Here is a 17,381-nt window from a genome sequence, read left to right as displayed (position 1 = left end):
TATACATATATATATATAATTAGTGGTGTAATATATGGATTCTCAGAATCCTGTGGCAATCGCAGTAAAGCTTCTCTAGTGCAGTGCTACTCAAAGTGGTGGTCCACCACTTGGTGCCGGTCTGCAAGCCATCAGCTGCCAGTACGTAGCGAGTTTCCAGGAAAGAAAGAAAAATTATAAAATGCTTATGTAATATTGTATATTTGTTTACAAAATAAATATGATAAAAGAAAATTGTTAGCTTTTATTATATTCATTAAATATATTTTTTCTGGTATAAATTAATATTACTAAGAAATATTACCTGTCCCTGGCACATTGGAAAAAAATAACTACTGGTATGCCACATCAGATAGTTTACAAAGCACTGCTCTAGTGGACCCGGCTATCAGACCACATACCGTAAATCCTCGAGTATAGTCCGCCCTTGAGTATAATACGCAGGGGATTTTTAGGGGGCTGTACCTCTGAAAAACCTAAACCTTGTGAATAATAGCAACCCCTTCTCTAAGGGTCTATATAACGTCCTTGGTTTGTAAAAATGTATACAGTAACATCCTTTATTATTATTGTATATATAACATAATGCAAACGTGTAGCTTTTTTGTGCATTTTGTTTGCAGATAATTAAGAAATAACAGTAATAACGTTTAATAAATGTTGATTACTGCAAGTTATGGATGATTTTTTTTATGACTTCATTGCTTTCAGGCTTAGCTTAACCCTTTCGTTACCAACCCGACTGAGACTGGCTCTGACTCTGAGTACAAATGTCTTGTTTTCATAAGTTTTGAATTAAAATCTCCCACCAAACCTTTGTCACAATTTAGGTTCCCAACACTAGCTTAATGATAACTAAGTAATTTTACTAAATTCTTTGTTATATCTAAAGTAATTGAAAGAAACACAGAGCATCTCAAAATAAATACAGTAACGAAAGGGTTAAGGGATTTTTAGGGGGCTGTACCTCTGAAAAACCTAAACCTTGTGTATAATACACACTCCTTCTCTGACCGCTTATTAGCTCCATGAGGCCATCGCCTTAAGTTAGCTATTTGATACACAAACTGTATCCATATAACCTTTGAACAAGGGAGGTCAGTCGCTCCACACTACTTGGCCGGCAGCTACAGACGCGTTTCGGGGTATTGCCCCTTTTCAATGCAGCGTAGCCAAACCAGTAGGTGTCGCTTCCGACAATCTCTGTTCAAAGGTTATATGGATACAGTTTGTGTATCAAATAGCTAACTTAAGGCGATGGCCTCATGGAGCTAATAAGCGGTCAGCTTTTTTCTTATTTTTATAAGAATGCCATATTAGTATGGCGATAACTAATATTTTCCGGGAACGCTGCCGTTGTTCTCTTTTAGAGAGACTTAGTAATTTTAATATTTCTATTATTGAAAACAAGTGGATGTATTCCACCGAAGCTGGTAAATAAAACCTTTGACAGAGATTGTCGGAAGCGACACCTACTGGTTTGGCTACGCTGCATTGAAAAGGGCAATACCCTGAAACGCGTCTGTAGCTGCCGGCCAAGTAGTGTGGAGCGACTGACCTCCCTTGTTCAAAGGTTATATGGATACAGTTTGTGTATCAAATAGCTAACTTAAGGCGATGGCCTCATGGAGCTAATAAGTGGTCAGCTTTTTTCTTATTTTTATAAGAATGCCATATTAGTATGGCGATAACTAATATTTTCCGGGAACGCTGCCGTTGTTCTCTTTTAGAGAGACTTAGTAATTTTAATATTTCTATTATATATATATATATTTATATGTATGTATTTGTGTTTGTCCCCCTAGCATTGCTTGAGAACCGATGCTGGTGTGTTTACGTCCCCGTCACTTAGCGGTTCGGCAAAAGAGACCGATAGAATAAGTACTGGGCTTACAAAGAATAAGTCCCGGGGTCGAGTTGCTCGACTAAAGGTGGTGCTCCAACATGGCCGCAGTCAAATGACTGAAACAAGTAAAAGAGTAAAGAGAGAGGTTTCCCCCCCACTTTTTTCATTTATTGATCCATTTGTGGAAACAGAAGATACTGTCGCAAAGTTCTAAGTTTTTTCCACCAGTTATTTTGATGTCCATTCACAACTTTTCCGCACTACCCCCATCACAGAATCGAAAATCGTGAAGAAACACTCCACCCTAATGATCAGTCCACTGCTTGACGAAGGCCTTGGCATGTTCTCTTTACCAACCACCATCTGATGTTTGCCTCATCCATGTTCGGGTACCAAAGAATCTGACAAAGCCTTCATTTTTTCTGGACACTGGTGTCCCCTCCGTCAGTTTGCTATTCTGTTGATTGTACTTTCTTCTAAACATGTTGGGGCAAGCGAAATCGAAATCGAATTGAACCAGCCAGGATCCCTGGTCTGGTGGTACGTAAAAAGCACTATCCGACTCGTGGCCAATGCCAGCACCGCCTCGACTGGCTTCCGTGCCGGTGGCACATAAAATACACCAATCTGACCGTGGCCGTTGCCAGCCCCGCCTGGCACCTGTGCAGGTGGCACGTAAAAAGCACCCACTACACTCACGGAGTGGTTGGCGTTAGGAAGGGCATCCAGCTGTAGAAACATTGCCAAATTAGACTGGAGCCTGGTGCAGCCTTCTGGCTTCCCAGAACCCCGGTCGAACCGTCCAACCCATGCTAGCATGGAGAACGGACGTTAAACGACGATGATGATGATGATGATGACATCCCATCAGAGACCATTTCTTATTTCTTTTATTGCCCACAAGGGGCTAAACATAGAGGGGGACAAACAAGGAGAGACTAAGAGATTAAGTCAATTACATCGACCCCAGTCCGTAACTGGTATTTAGTTTATCGACCACCGAAAGGATGAAAGGTAAAGTTGATCTTAGCAGAATTTGAACTCAGAATGTAAAGACAGACGAAATACCTATTTCTTTACTACCCACAAGGGGCTAAACACTGAGAGGACAAACGGATTAAGTCGATTATATCGACCCCAGTGCGTAACTGGTACTTATTTAATTGACCCCAAAAGGATGAAAGGCAAAGTCGACCTCGGCGGAATTTGAACTCAGAACGTAGCGGCAGACGAAATACCGCTAAGCATTTCGCCTGGCATGCTAATGTTTCTGCCAGCTTGCCGCCTCATAGAAATGAGAGACCATTTCTATGTTTTTATTTTCCAGATAATCTTTATATATAAAAGTGAAGTTGTGTGCTGTCTGTCTCCTATGATTTAGATTCCTAACTACTCCCACATTTTGCGGTGCAGTTTAACCAAAACCGGGTATCTTATAGTCGTGATTCATATCGAGCCCTTCTGGGTATTAGCGCGCGTCTATGATGAGTCTACGATTTAAAAAAAAATTTACCATAATTTTTTCTCATTTTAATGCATTTTTTTGCTATTATATAAGGGAAGTAACTCTCTAAAAATGTATTATTAAATCTCAGAACGTAAAAAGCTACAGTAACACCCCCCACCTTGTGGTTAGCCATATTGAAATGGCTATTATACTTTACATCTCTAAAAATGCTTATATAGTTATTTCCCTTACAAACCCGAGCAATGCCGGGCGATACTACTAGTATCCATTAAACCTATAATCACTCTTATCCTCCTGTTGTGTCTTCAGTTAATCCATTTTGTTAATCTTCAGCATTCTCCTTTCCATGGCTCTTAGTCTTGATCTTAATTTATTTTCAGTGTTCTTGTGGGTAGCACATGTTGGCAACAAACCATCACTTTATCATGCTGCTACTGTATAAATCTCTCTAAGTGATTTATAAATGTAATATTTATGTATATATATATATATTGCGTCTCATGTTTGATCTTTGACTTCTGGCCGAAATCAGATCGCCATGTTGATTCGCTAGCCTCTGCACGCATATTTTTTTTCTCTCCTTCTTTCTGTGTTTTTTCTCTGTGTATCTTTCTGTTGAAGAGCATAGGCTCGAAACGTTAAAGACTTGTTTTATTTATATTTCCTGAGCGCCATACTAATACAATTGTTTGTTTGTATTCCACCTGCCTTCGTCTTTTGTTTATTTCCGTAAACCTGCCTTCGTCTTTTGTCTATTTTCATAAAGCTTCCCTATATATATATATGTATATATATATATACGTGGAGGCCCAATGGTTAGGGCAGCGGACTCGCGGTCGTAGGATCACAGTTTTGATTCCCAGACCGGGCATTGTGAGTGTTTATTGAGCGAAAACACCTAAAGCTCCACGAGGCTCTGGCAAGGGGTGGTGGTGATCCCTGCTGTACTCTTACGCCATAACTTTCTCTCTCACTTTCTTCTGTTGGCCTGCTCACTTAGCCATCGGGGTGGCGTCATTTGAAGGCTAAAACAATGCGAAGCGCATTGTGACCAGCGATGTGTAGCAATATCTGATAACGTGGTCGGTCATGGTGATATATATACACACACACACACACACACGTGCAGTAGGATATTGTCCTAAATAGTTTTGCTATAAGTGTAGCTGTATGGTAGGAACTTAGCTTCCCAGCTACACGGTTCTGGGTTCAGTCCCACTGCGTGGTACCTTGGGCAAGTGGCGAGTGTCTTCTAGTACAGCCTCAGGCTGACCAAAGCCTCGTGAGTGAAGTTGGTAGATGGAAGCAGAAAGAAGCTCATTGCACATATGTGTATGTCTTTGTGTCCATGTTTGTCCCTGCCACCACTTGACAACCAGTGTTGCTGTGTTTATATTTCTGTAGCTTAGCAGTTTGGCAAAAAAAGAATGATAGAATGAGTACCAGGCTTAAAAAATAAGTACTGGAGACAATTTGCTCAACTAAGTTTCTTCAAGGCACAGTTAGATGCCCGCTGTCTTGTGTGTAGGTCACACAGTTTAGTTGTATGTCTGTTGTTTGTTGTTGCCCCTATTTGCATGATTCGTGTTGTATACATGATGTGTGAACTGCAGGACTAGTACTTATCATCATTGCTTACCTCTTTCGTTATTACCAACCCGGATGACACCGGCTGTGGCTCTGTAGTACAAATGTCTTGTTTTCATAAGTTTTGAATTAAAATCTTCCACTGAACCGTAGCCACAATTTATATTCCTAACACTAGCTGAATGATAACTAAGTTATTTTACTAAATTCTTTGTTATATTTAAAGTAATTGAAAGAAACACAGAGCATCTCAACAGAAATATGGTAACAAAAGGGTTGAAGTCACCATGATATTTTTAACTCTTTTGATATAAATCTGGCTGAAACTGCCTCTGGCTTTGTAGGACAAATGTCTTGTTTTCAAAAGTTCTGAATTAAAATCTTCCACCAAACCTTAGTCACAATTTATATTCCTAACACTAGCTGAATGATAACTAAGTTATTTTACTAAATTCTTTGTTATATTTAAAGTAATTGAAAGAAACACAGAGCATCTCAACAGAAATATGGTAACAAAAGGGTTGAAGTCACCATGATATTTTTAACTCTTTTGATATAAATCTGGCTGAAACTGCCTCTGGCTTTGTAGGACAAATGTCTTGTTTTCAAAAGTTCTGAATTAAACTCTTCCACCAAACCTTAGTCACAATTTATATTCCTAACACTAGCTGAATGATAACTAAGTTATTTTACTAAATTCTTTGTTATATTTAAAATTAATTGAAACACAGAGCATCTCAAAATAAATACAGTAAGGAAAGGGATAAAATATATAAGAGAAACAATTCTTAACCCTTTCATTACCAACTCGGTTGAAACCGGTTCTGGCTCTGAGTACAAATGTCTTGTTTTCATAAGTTTTTAATTAAAATCTTCCACCAAACCTTACTCACAATTTATGTTCCTAACACTAGCTGAATGATAACTAAGTTATTTTACTAAATTCTTTGTTATATTTAAAATTAATTGAAAGAAATAAAGAGAATCTCAAAATAAATACAGTAAGGAAAGGGTTAATCTTTCCTGCATGCATGGGTAGGACAGTTGGCAGGAGCTGACCAGGTAAAAAAACTACTCTCAGCTACTGTGTTTGCTTTGGCAGTGATTTTTATGGCTGGATGCCCTTCCTAGCACCAACCACTCCACAGAGTGGACTCATTACCTTTTACGTGGCGCTAGCACAGGTGAGGTTAGTTTTGGCATGATTTTTACAACTGGATGCCCTTCCAAATGCCAACCATGTTACAGTGTGGACTGGATGCTTTTAATGTGGCACCAGCACTAGCAGGGTAACCACGTAACTCACAAGACAAAGAATTATGAGAGGGGCAGGGCATTTGAGGAGGGGAACTTGTGTCAGAGGATGAAAGGTTAGTGTGGCAGAGAGACAGAAGTAGGTGCCCGTCTTAGCACCAACCACATTACAGTGTGGGCTGGATGCTTTTAATGTGGTACCAGCACTGGCAGGGTAACCATGTAACTCACAAGACAAGGAATTATGAGTGTGACAGACTGAAGCAGGTGTTTTGCCACAACAGTGAGGGCATTAGAGGAAGTGATCCAGCATCAAATGATGAAAGGTTAGAGGGTAACAGGGAAATAGAGAGGCTTGTGCTTACATATTGCATCTCAGTGATGATGTTTTTTTTTTCTGTTTGACAGACAGATCCATTCTAAGTTAGATTTTGAATGGCGACTGTTTTCACAATTTTTTTTGTTTGAGTTCATAATGTTTTGTGTTTTTCTCAAATCATTTTTTGTGGATTTTCCTAGAGATGATGTTATGGAACATCAGGGAAATTATGGGCATTCAAATCAGAAGCGCTAAGCAGCGATTGATATAAAAATATAAATTTGTTCTAATATGTTTGAGACATAGTCAAACCCATAAGAAGGCCATTACTGTATTTTTTGATGGAGAAATAGTCTTGTTGTAGAACACTGTTTCTCAACCATTTTTTACCTATGGATCCCTTTGATTCCTATTTTACTCAGATGGACCCTCCCTCTAGCTATTCATTCTATGGTTCCGTGTTCAGTCCCTCTGTATGGCACCTTGGGCAAGTGTCTTCTATTATAGCCTCAGGCTTACCAGAGCCTTCTGAGTGGATTTGGTAGACAGAAACTGAAAGAAGGTGGCAAGCTGGCCGAAATGTTAGCATGCCGGGCAAAATACTCAGCAGTGTTTCGTCTGCCGTTATGTTCTGAGCTCAAATTCCACCGAGGTCGACTTTGCCTTTCATCCTTTCGGGGTTGATAAATTAAGTACCAGTTACATACTGGGGTCGATGTAATCGACTTAATCCCTTTGTCTGTCCTTGTTTAGCCCCTCGTGGGCAATAAAGAAATGCTAGTCTAACAGGTTAAACATGTTTGAACTGGTGACCAAACAATTCTACAGTTTATATCTGTAGAATTGTTAGATATTGTGGAATTATTATGTAGTTTACATTCCCAGCCAACAGGTTTCCTCTGCAAAAATCTATTGGAACTACTACATTGATGAACAAGAAAGGATATACTAGAAAACCTATGGTCTGGCAAAGGCTGGTAAATATGTGTTAATATGTGTGTATGTCTGTATGTGAAGGCGCATTGCTCAGTAGTTAGAGCATTGGGCTCACAATCATGAGGTAGTGAGTTCAATTCTTGGATTGGGTTGTGTGTTGTGTTTTTGAGCAAGACACTATATTTTAAGTTACTCCAGTTCTCTCAGCTGTAGAAATGAGTTGCAACATCACTGGTGCCAAACTGTATTGGCCTTTGCCTTTCCCTTGCATAACATTGGTGATGTGGAGAGGAGAGGCTGGTATGCCTGGGCAACTGCTGGTCTTCCATAAACAACCTTGCCGAGACTTGTGCCTCGGAGGGGAACTTTCTAGGTGCAATCTTTTGGTCATTCATGACAGAAGGAAGTCTGTATGTATAAATATATAGGTACATGTGTCCCAAAAGTCGCTGATGGGTTTCAATTTTTAATAACTTCCTTAACTCTACAAATAAATGAATGAAATTTTGGTACAATATAATGGAAATTAATATGCATAAGTCAAATTTTGCTACACCACTACATCACTTATGAAAAAATGACATGAAAAATTCCTTTGTCTGTCCTTGTTTGTCCCCTCTGTGTGTAGCCCCCTGTGGGCAGTAAAGAAATAAGAAACAGTTTAGAAATGTGTGTGCCGAAGTATGATGGTGATAAGAAGTTTGCTTTGTAGTCCTGTGGTTCCAGGTTTTGGCCCTATTGCATGACATCTTGGGCAAGTGTCTTTAATTTTAAGCTTGAGACTGACTGTGAGAGGAGTTTGGTTGATAGAAAGCAAATGGAAATCTGTATGTATGTGTGTGTACAAGCAAGTGGCATTTTGATGTGCAATAAAGGGCTGGCATTAGGAAGGGCATCTGGCCTTTAAGAATACTGCCTCACAATGTCTTGTTCAATCTATGTCTGTATGGAAAAAAAAGCAGACATACCAATGCTGTATCTCATGTAACATGTTTATCGCAGCGGGTGTGTAAGGCTGGTGCAGTTACATGTGATTTACTACCACATGTGGTAAAATAACCACTCAGATGTGGCTGTGTGGTAAGAAGCTTGCTTCCCAACCACATGGTTCCAGGTTCAGTCCGACTGTGTGGAACTCTGGACAAGTACCTTTTACTATTGCCTCAGGCCGACCAAAGCCTTGTGAGTGGATTTGGTAGACAGAAACTGAAAGAAGCCCGTCGTATATATATATATATATATATATATATATATATATATGTGTGTGTGTGTGCGTTTGTGTGTCTGTGTTTGTCCCCCTAGCATTGCTTGACAACCGATGCTGGTGTTTATGTCCCCGTCACTTAGCAGTTCGGCAAAAGAGACCAATAGAATAAGTACTGGGCTTACAAAGAATAAGTCCCGGGGTCAAGTTGCTCAATTAAAGGCGGTGCTCCAGCATGGCCGCAGTCAAATGACTGAAACAAGTAAAAGGGTAAAAAAAAAAGTGTCTTTTACTATAGCCTCAGAATGACCAAAGCCTTTTGAGTGGATTTGGTAGATGGAAACTGAAAGAAGCCCATCTGATCAAGAAGTATCAGAACTGTTGCTACGGTAATGGTGCTGAAGGATGCAGAATGAAGCTACTCTGTACAAATTGACTGTAAGCTCTGTTGCACATGCACACCATTTTAGAACGTTCTCATTCGCTTCTGCTGTTTATAGCAGTGCTTGAAAGTAAAGTGTGTAGAGTGTGGTCATCTCGAAAAGATCAGGTTTCAGCCTTGTAGGATCTCCTTCATTATGCTGAGGATGACGAAAAAACTTTGTGAAAACGGTCACAACAGGTGGTGAAATGTGGGTTGAATGTAATCCCTCTATTTCTTTCTTATTTCTTTACTGCCCATAAGGGGCTACACACAGAGGGGACAAATAAGGACAGACAAACGGATTAAGTCGATTATATCGACCCCAGTGTGTAACTGGTACTTATTTTAGGCGGCGAGCTGGCAGAACCGTTAGCACCCCGGGCGAAATGCGTAGCCGTATTTCGTCTGCCGTTACGTTCTGAGTTCAAATTCCGCCCAGGTCGACTTTGCCTTTCATCCTTTCGGGGTCGATAAATTAAGTACCAGTTACGCACTGGGGTCGATGTAATCGACTTAATCCGTTTGTCTGTCCTTGTTTAGCCCCGTGTGGGTAGTAAAGAAATAGGTACTTATTTTATTGACCCCGAAAGGATGAAAGGCAAAGTCGACCTCGGTGGAATTTGAGTTCAGAACGTAGCAGCCGACGAAATAGCGCAAAGCATTTTGCCCGGCGTGCTAACGCTTCTGCCAGGAACAAGATTTCAAGACGTCTAGGAAATCCAAGAGAATGCAACATGGCAGCTGCTTGCTATCATAAAAAGGGAGTTCCAGGAATGCTTCCATCAATGGAAACAATTCAGGATAAAGTCTGTGGCTTCAGAGAGAAGGGGACTATTTCGAAGGGGATTAGATGTTGAATTGATGTGTGTTGTAGTTTTCTTTTTATAACCCTAGCCCCAATCCTGATACCTTTCAACCAGACCCGCATATATACATTGTTCTCCTTATGAGAGCTCAAAATCTCTCGTGGAGGCGCCAACAAACCAAAATGCAAATATATGGGAAACTACCACCTGTGTCATCTCTTGTGAAAGGTAGGAGAGTCCAGTTTGCTGGACATTGTTGTAGAGCTGAAAAAGAAGTAATTTCTACTCTTCTCCTCTGGAAGCCATCTACTCGCAATACCAGAGGGCGCACACTCTCCTACCCTGATGTAATCTCCAGGGATACAGACATCCAGCAACGGGACCTCTGTAATGCCATGATGGACCGTGAAGTCTGGCGTAACATAGTAAATTCCATTGTCTCGACCACAGTCGAACAATGATGATGATGATACATTGTTCGATTTAGTGAAGTCAGGTGGATTGTTTTTGTTGTTTAGCCCCAGGTCTACCTTTCCATGGAGCACTGCCTTTTCGTCAAAGAAATCGACCCTAGAACTTATTCTTTGTAAACTTGGTATTTATTCTAAGTTACAGGGACATAAACACACCAACATCAATTGTCAAGTGACGGTGAGGGGATGACACAGACACAAAGACACACACATAAATATATACACATATATTATATATACGACAGGCTTCTTTCAGTTTCCATCTACCAAATCCACTCAAGGCTTTGGTCAACCTGAGGCTATAGTAAAAGACGTGGAGGCGCAATGGCCCAGTGGTTAGGGCAGCGGACTCGCGGTCGTAGGATCACGTTTCAATTCCCAGACCGGGCGTTGTGAGTGTTTATTGAGCGAAAACACCTAAAAGCTCCACGAGGCTCCGGCAGGGATGGTGGTGATCCCTGCTGTACTCTTTCACCACAACTTTCTCTCACTCTTACTTCCTGTTTCTGTTGTACCTGTATTTCAAAGGGCCGGCCTTGTCACTCTCTGTGTCACGCTGAATATCCCCGAGAACTACGTTAAGGGTACACGTGTCTGTGGAATGCTCAGCCACTTACACGTTAATTTCACGAGCAGGCTGTTCCGTTGATCGGATCAACTGGAACCCTCGTCGTCGTAGCCAACGGAGTGCTTCCATCCATAGTAAAAGACACTTGCCCAAGGTGCCATGCAGTGGGACTGAACCTGGAACCATGTGATTGGGAAGCAAGCTACTTACCACAGAGCCACTCCTGTGCCTGTACCTATATGTTTAAAAAAATCATTTTTATTAAATTTTATTAGAAATTGTGTAAAAGAAAAAAAGAAAAACCTTGTGTATTGTAATACTGATTTCAATTTTTGGCACAAGGCCAGCAATTTCAGTTGAGGGGTTAAGTCGATTACTTTGACCCCAATACTCGACTAGTACTTATTTTATCGACCCTCAAAGGTTGAAAAGCAATTTCAACCTTGGTGGAATTTGAACTCAGAACGTAAAGGCGAGCGGAATACTGCTAAGCATTTTGCCTGCCGTGCTAATGATTCTGCCAGCTTGCTTCTGCCTCATGTATTACTCTCTTTTACTTGTTTCAGTCATTTGACTGCGGCCATGCTGGAGCACCGCCTTTTAGTTGAGCAAATCGACCCCGGGACTTATTCTTTGTAAGCCTAGTACTTATTCTATCGGTCTCTTTTGCCGAACCGCTAAATGACGGGGACGTAAACACACCAGCATCGGTTGTCAAGCAATGCTAGGGGGACCAACACAGACACACACACATACATATATATATACATATATACGACAGGCTTCTTTCAGTTTCAGTTTACCAAATCCACTCACAAGGCATTGGTCGGCCTGGGGCTATAGCAGAAGACACTTGCCCAAGATGCCACGCAGTGGGACTGAACCCGGAACCATGTGGTTGGTTAGCAAGCTACTTACCACACAGCCACTCCTGCGCCTTTTGTAATATTGTAATATTATGTATCGCAAAAATATAACCAGTTTGTTGCAGATAGATTTTAACAACAAAATCTTATATGGACCCCCCGCAAGGGCCATATGCACCTCGGTTGAGAACCATTGACGTAGGAAGTACCGTATTCTCTTATTGTATACCATATAACTAATATGATTCATGTGTGTCTGTAAAATACTCAGGTTTCAGAAGATAGGATTGGCTATAATGAGAGGTGTATAGCGATTTTCTGTGTATATTTGTATCTGTCTGTGCATGCATGCATGTGTGTGTGTGTGTGGGATTGGTTGTTGTGAAATATGTAGGGTGATTAATTTATGTGTATCTGTGTATGGTGCATGCATATTTGTATACATATCTGTGTGTGCGTGTATATGTATATATATCTCAATACTCCTCATCATCATTTGTATATACGTTTGTATATACACACCACACAAAAATATGTGTATGTTTGCTGCGGTTGTAGCGGATGGAATTAGTTATATAGTGAGGTATATAAAAGTGATTCATTTTTGTATGTGTGCATGTAAATATATATACATATATATATGCGTGCGCACATATATAAATATATATATAATATATATATACATATATGCGCACGCACATATATATATATATAAAAGCACAGGAGTGGCTGTGTGGTAAGTAGCTTGTTTACCAACCACATGTTTCCGGGTTCAGTCCCACTGCGTGGCACCTTGGGCAAGTGTCTTCTGCTATAGCCCCAGGCCGACCAATGCCTTGTGAGTGGATTTGGTAGACGGAAACTGAAAAGAAGCCTGTCATATATATATGTGTGTGTGTTTGTGTGTCTGTGTTTGCTTGACAACCGTCACTTAGCGGTTTGGCAAAAGAGACTGATAGAATAAGTACTGGGCTTACAAAGAATAAGTCCCGGGGTCGATTTGCTTGACTAAAAGGCAGTGCTCCAGCATGGCCGCAGTCAAATGACTGAAACAAGTAAAAGAGTAAAAAGGGTATATATATATATATATATATATATATATATATATATATATATATATATATATATTTCACAATCTTCATCATTTAACGTTTGCATATATATATATATATATATATATATACACACACACACACAAATATGTGTTTACTGAGGTCCTAGCAGATGGAGTTAGTTATATAGTGTGGTATATAAAAGTGATTCATCTTTATGTGTGCATGTAAATATATATATATATATATATATATATATATATATATACATACGTGTATATATATGCACACACATATAAATACAGTGATATAATCATTTTCACATATATTATATATATATCTATATATAGATATATATATATATTATATATCATATTATAATCTAGATAGGTAGATATAGAGATATAGATAGATATTATATAATTTGTGTATATAAATTGTTAGTTAGGTTTTAAGAAGGAATGGTTATACAGTGAGGTGTTCCTTTGTGATTCATAAATTTTGTGTGTATATGTATGTATAAAACTTGTGATTCATATTTCTAAGGAGGGGCATTTTAGGGAGTGTGTATAGAGTGATTCATTGCTGTGTGTATAATATTATATATATATATATATTTATTGGTGTTTTTTTTTTCTGTTGACAGGTGCCTGCCTGGATCAATATCTACAACTACAAGGACAATAACCACAACAACATCATCATTACAAGAAGACAAATCGTTGGAGATGTTTCGAGGATGTTCCGTCACTAGACTAGCCGTTGCTCGGTCTTGGAAACACTATCAAAACTGAAGCTTCTCTGATACACCTGAACCCGCGATCACCATCACAAACACACACATACACACACACATATATATATATATATTAAAAAAAAAAACAACAGAGGACTTGATAAAAAAGAACAAAAGAAAAAGACATGTGATGATTCCCTTTACTCCCCCCACTTAATTCTCCCTTCCCTTTTTTTTTTTTTTTTTTTTAGATAATTATTATTATTTCCGTGCGCCCCATCTCAGAAAGCGAAACTGGTCCGTTCCGCATCAACCTCTTTCTTCCTTTCAGTATTGTTACGTAACCAACCTGCTGACACACTCACAAAGATTTTGTGTTTTTATATATTTTCAATCAAGGAGAAAAAAGAAAAAGAAATTTTTAGCATTTTTGAAAAAAAAATTAACTCCTCACCATTATTATTATTATTACAGCAAACATAGTTCTTACACTGACATTTTGTTTAGACAACTGCTCCTCCTACGTGAGTGTGTATATATATATTTGTATATATATATACACATATGCTCTTAGCAATAACCCCAGCATTAATTTAAGCTTTTGCCCTAATCCAATTATTGCCTCACACCCCTTTTTTTCTCTAACCCCACCCTCCCAGACTGAGCTGGATTTTCCAATGATTTGGATTCTAGCAAACACCCCTCAATCGTTGTCCCTTTTTTCTCCCCATTCCAGCTGGATTTCCAATGTTTTGGGTTCCAGCAAACCCCCATTTCTGTGACAACTCGTGCACATTTTGTTTAGCTTCTGGCTCCCCCTGGTCCCAAGCTACAAACGTTTTTGTTAGTACTATTGCTACTGCCAGCAAAATTAACCCTGCCCCTACAAGCACCTGTTTCCGCGGGGCTTCTGAGACAAGTGATCTCGTGCATCACTGGTTGATCCCGCCTTGGGCCACTGTTTTCCGCGATTTCCTGCTGTTACCCCGTCTACTGCTTCTTCTTCTTCTTCTTCTTCTGCAACCCTTCTTCTTGTTGCTATTGCTGTTGCTTCTGAGTTCTGAGGAAGCTTGTTGGTTGGGTCATGTTGCTATATCTCCAGTCATTGTGTAGCTGTCCAACATGGTGAAAGAAAGGAAAGACTCCTTGCAGCCTGGGCTAGCAAACGCTACCTACACCAAGTGGATCCTGGAGGCCATCCGCAAGATCAAACAACAGAAACAGCGACCCAGCATCGACAGAATCTGCAATGCTGTCCGTCAGTCGCACAAGGTGAGTCGCGAAGTCATCGAACAGCATCTGGAGCTGTGCGTGAAGGAGGGCAGCGTGCTGAAGGTCTACAACAAGGGCCTATGCTCCTACAAGGACCCGGAGCGCGTGGCGCAGCTCAAGAGCCGCACCCTGAAGGTCGGCCGGGGCACCGAGCTGGTGAAGCTGATCGCCCGCTCGGTTAAGGAGCTCGGGGAGATTGGGGGCTCGAGCCTGCACAATATCGAGAAGTACATATGCCGCAGCTACAACGTCGAGCTGACGGAAGGGGTGAACTTGAACCAGCAGCTGCGCCTCTGGCTGAAGAAAGGGGTGAAGACCGGCCAGCTGGTGCAGGATGGACGCCTCGTCAAAGTCGGTTACAACAGCGCCAGCGTAGAATCGGACTCTGTGGAAGGTAGCAGCGAAGGGGGCAGTGTAACCCAGTCGCACTTTGATGATGAGACGTCAGTCAGAAGCGAGACACCATTACCCACATTCCCTACCAGGGCCTGTAAGGTAAGTGCTCACCTTCGTTTTATTCCTGCACACATTTTAATGGCTAAATCGTTTTTTTTTTTTGTTTTCTGCGGTTTTCTCTCTCTCTCTCTCTCATTTTGTTTCTTTATCTTACTTTCTGTCTCTCTCTCTCTCTCTCTCTCTCTCCATCATCTCATTCAATAAGTCCACCACTTTGTCTACTTCTCTCTCTAGTCCTCTGTCACTAGGTTTCTCTCTTTGCTCTCTCTCTCTCTGTCTGCCTGTCTCTCTGGCTTTGTCTCTCTCTCCTTCAGCTTGCTCAATAAGTCTACCACTTTTGTCTGTCTCTGTTTCTCCTTGTGTCTCTCTCCTTCAGCTGACTCATTAAGTCTCTCTCTCACTGAATCTGTTTGCCTCTCTCTGTCTCTCTGTCCCTCTGTCTCTTTGTCTCTCTGTCTCTTTGTCTCTATCTCTTTGTCTCTCTATCTCTTTGTCTCTCTATCTCTTTGTCTCTCTATCTCTTTGTCTCTCTATCTCTTTGTCTCTCTATCTCTTTGTCTCTCTATCTCTTTGTCTCTCTATCTCTTTGTCTCTCTATCTCTTGTCTCTCTATCTCTTTGTCTCTCTATCTCTTTGTCTCTCTAGTCTTCTGTCTCCTATCTCTTTGTCTCTATCTCTTTGTCTCTCTATCTCTTTGTCTCTCTATCTCTTTGTCTCTCTATCTCTTTGTCTCTCTATCTCTTTGTCTCTCTATCTCTTTGTCTCTCTATCTCTCTGTTTCTCTGTCTCTGTCTCTCTCTCGGTCTCTCTGTCTCTCTCTCTCTCTATCTCTCGGTCTCTCTCTCTCTCTATCTCTCGGTCTCTCTCTCTCTCTATCTCTCGGTCTCTCTCTCTCTCTCTCTCTGTCTCTCTGTCTCTCTGTCTCCCTGTCTCTCTGTCTCCCTGTCTCCCTGTCTCCCTGTCTCCCTGTCTCCCTGTCTCTCTGTCTCTCTGTCTCTCTGTCTCCCTGTCTCTCTGTCTCCCTGTCTCCCTGTCTCTCTGTCTCTCTGTCTCTCTGTCTCTCTGTCTCCCTGTCTCCCTGTCTCTCTGTCTCCCTGTCTCTCTGTCTCCCTGTCTCTCTGTCTCCCTGTCTCTCTGTCTCCCTGTCTCCCTGTCTCCCTGTCTCCCTGTCTCTCTGTCTCCCTGTCTCTCTGTCTCCCTGTCTCCCTGTCTCCCTGTCTCTCTGTCTCCCTGTCTCTGTCTCTCTGTCTCTCTGTCTCTCTGTCTCCCTGTCTCTCTATCTCTCTGTCTCCCTATCTCTCTATCTCTATCTCTCTATATCTCTCTCTGTCTCTCTATCTCTCTATATCTCTCTTGTCTCCGTCTCTCTGTCTCTCTATCTCTCTGTCTCCCTATCTCTCTATCTATATCTCTCTCTGTCTCTCTAGCTCTCTATATCTCTCTCTGTCTCTCTATCTCTGTCTATTTTTTTGTCTCTCTATCTCTCTATATCTCTCTCTGTCTCTCTATCTCTGTCTATTTTTCTGTCTCTCTCCTTCAGCTTGCTCACTAAGTCTACCACTTTGTCTCTAGCCCTCTGTCAATTAGATCTCTCCCTCTTTCTCTCTCCCTCTCTCTCTCTCTGGCTCTCTCCCTCTCCATCCCACTCTCCATCTCCCTTCCCCGCTCTGTCTCCCTGTCTCTCCAACACCAGCTCTCTCTTCAACATTAGCACACTATCTCTGTTTACCTTCTGTCAATAAAAATTCCTGGAAAATAATAATGTTGTTCAAAAATATTTCTCTCTCTCTCTCACACTTTACTGAGCTAATTCTTGCTATATACAAACATCTCCAGTTACCTCCACACACCCCTTATTATTCATCAAAACGATTGTCACCTTTCTACGATCATATAGCAGGATATAAATGTCTTCCTTAGATTTTTTTTCCCCTTGCCAGAAAAAAAAAAAGGGTTGGGCAGAAGGGGTTTTGTCCACTGATTGGCTAAAGCCCCAGTCATCAACATGTTATGAATGGATCTTCTGTTGGCTTCCACGATGACTAATCCAGTTGTTATCAGTCAACATTGTGTGGTTATGTGTGTAGCTGAGTATTGCCTGTGTGTGTGTGTGT

The 17,381-nt window shown here is 41.0% G+C and overlaps 1 protein-coding gene across 6 annotated transcripts in view; it reads left to right on the top strand.

The window, feature by feature from the left end:
• LOC115225096 (histone acetyltransferase KAT6B) overlaps nucleotides 1–17,381 on the top strand; it is a 155,618-nt gene that overhangs the window by 41,109 nt on the left and 97,128 nt on the right. For all 6 annotated transcript variants that reach the window (XM_029796023.2, XM_029796021.2, XM_036513985.1 and 3 more), the window contains exon 2: nucleotides 13,450–15,306. In XM_029796023.2, the coding sequence (XP_029651883.2) occupies nucleotides 14,662–15,306 (645 nt within the window). In that variant the 5' untranslated portion in view covers nucleotides 13,450–14,661. The remainder of the gene's footprint in view (nucleotides 1–13,449; nucleotides 15,307–17,381) is intronic.

The sequence above is a fragment of the Octopus sinensis genome, linkage group LG27 (genome assembly GCF_006345805.1).
Source record: "Octopus sinensis linkage group LG27, ASM634580v1, whole genome shotgun sequence".
Taxonomy (NCBI): Eukaryota; Metazoa; Mollusca; class Cephalopoda; order Octopoda; family Octopodidae; genus Octopus; species Octopus sinensis.
The sequence above is the reverse complement of the archived record's forward strand: the minus strand, read 5'-3'. Positions and strand labels throughout refer to the sequence as shown.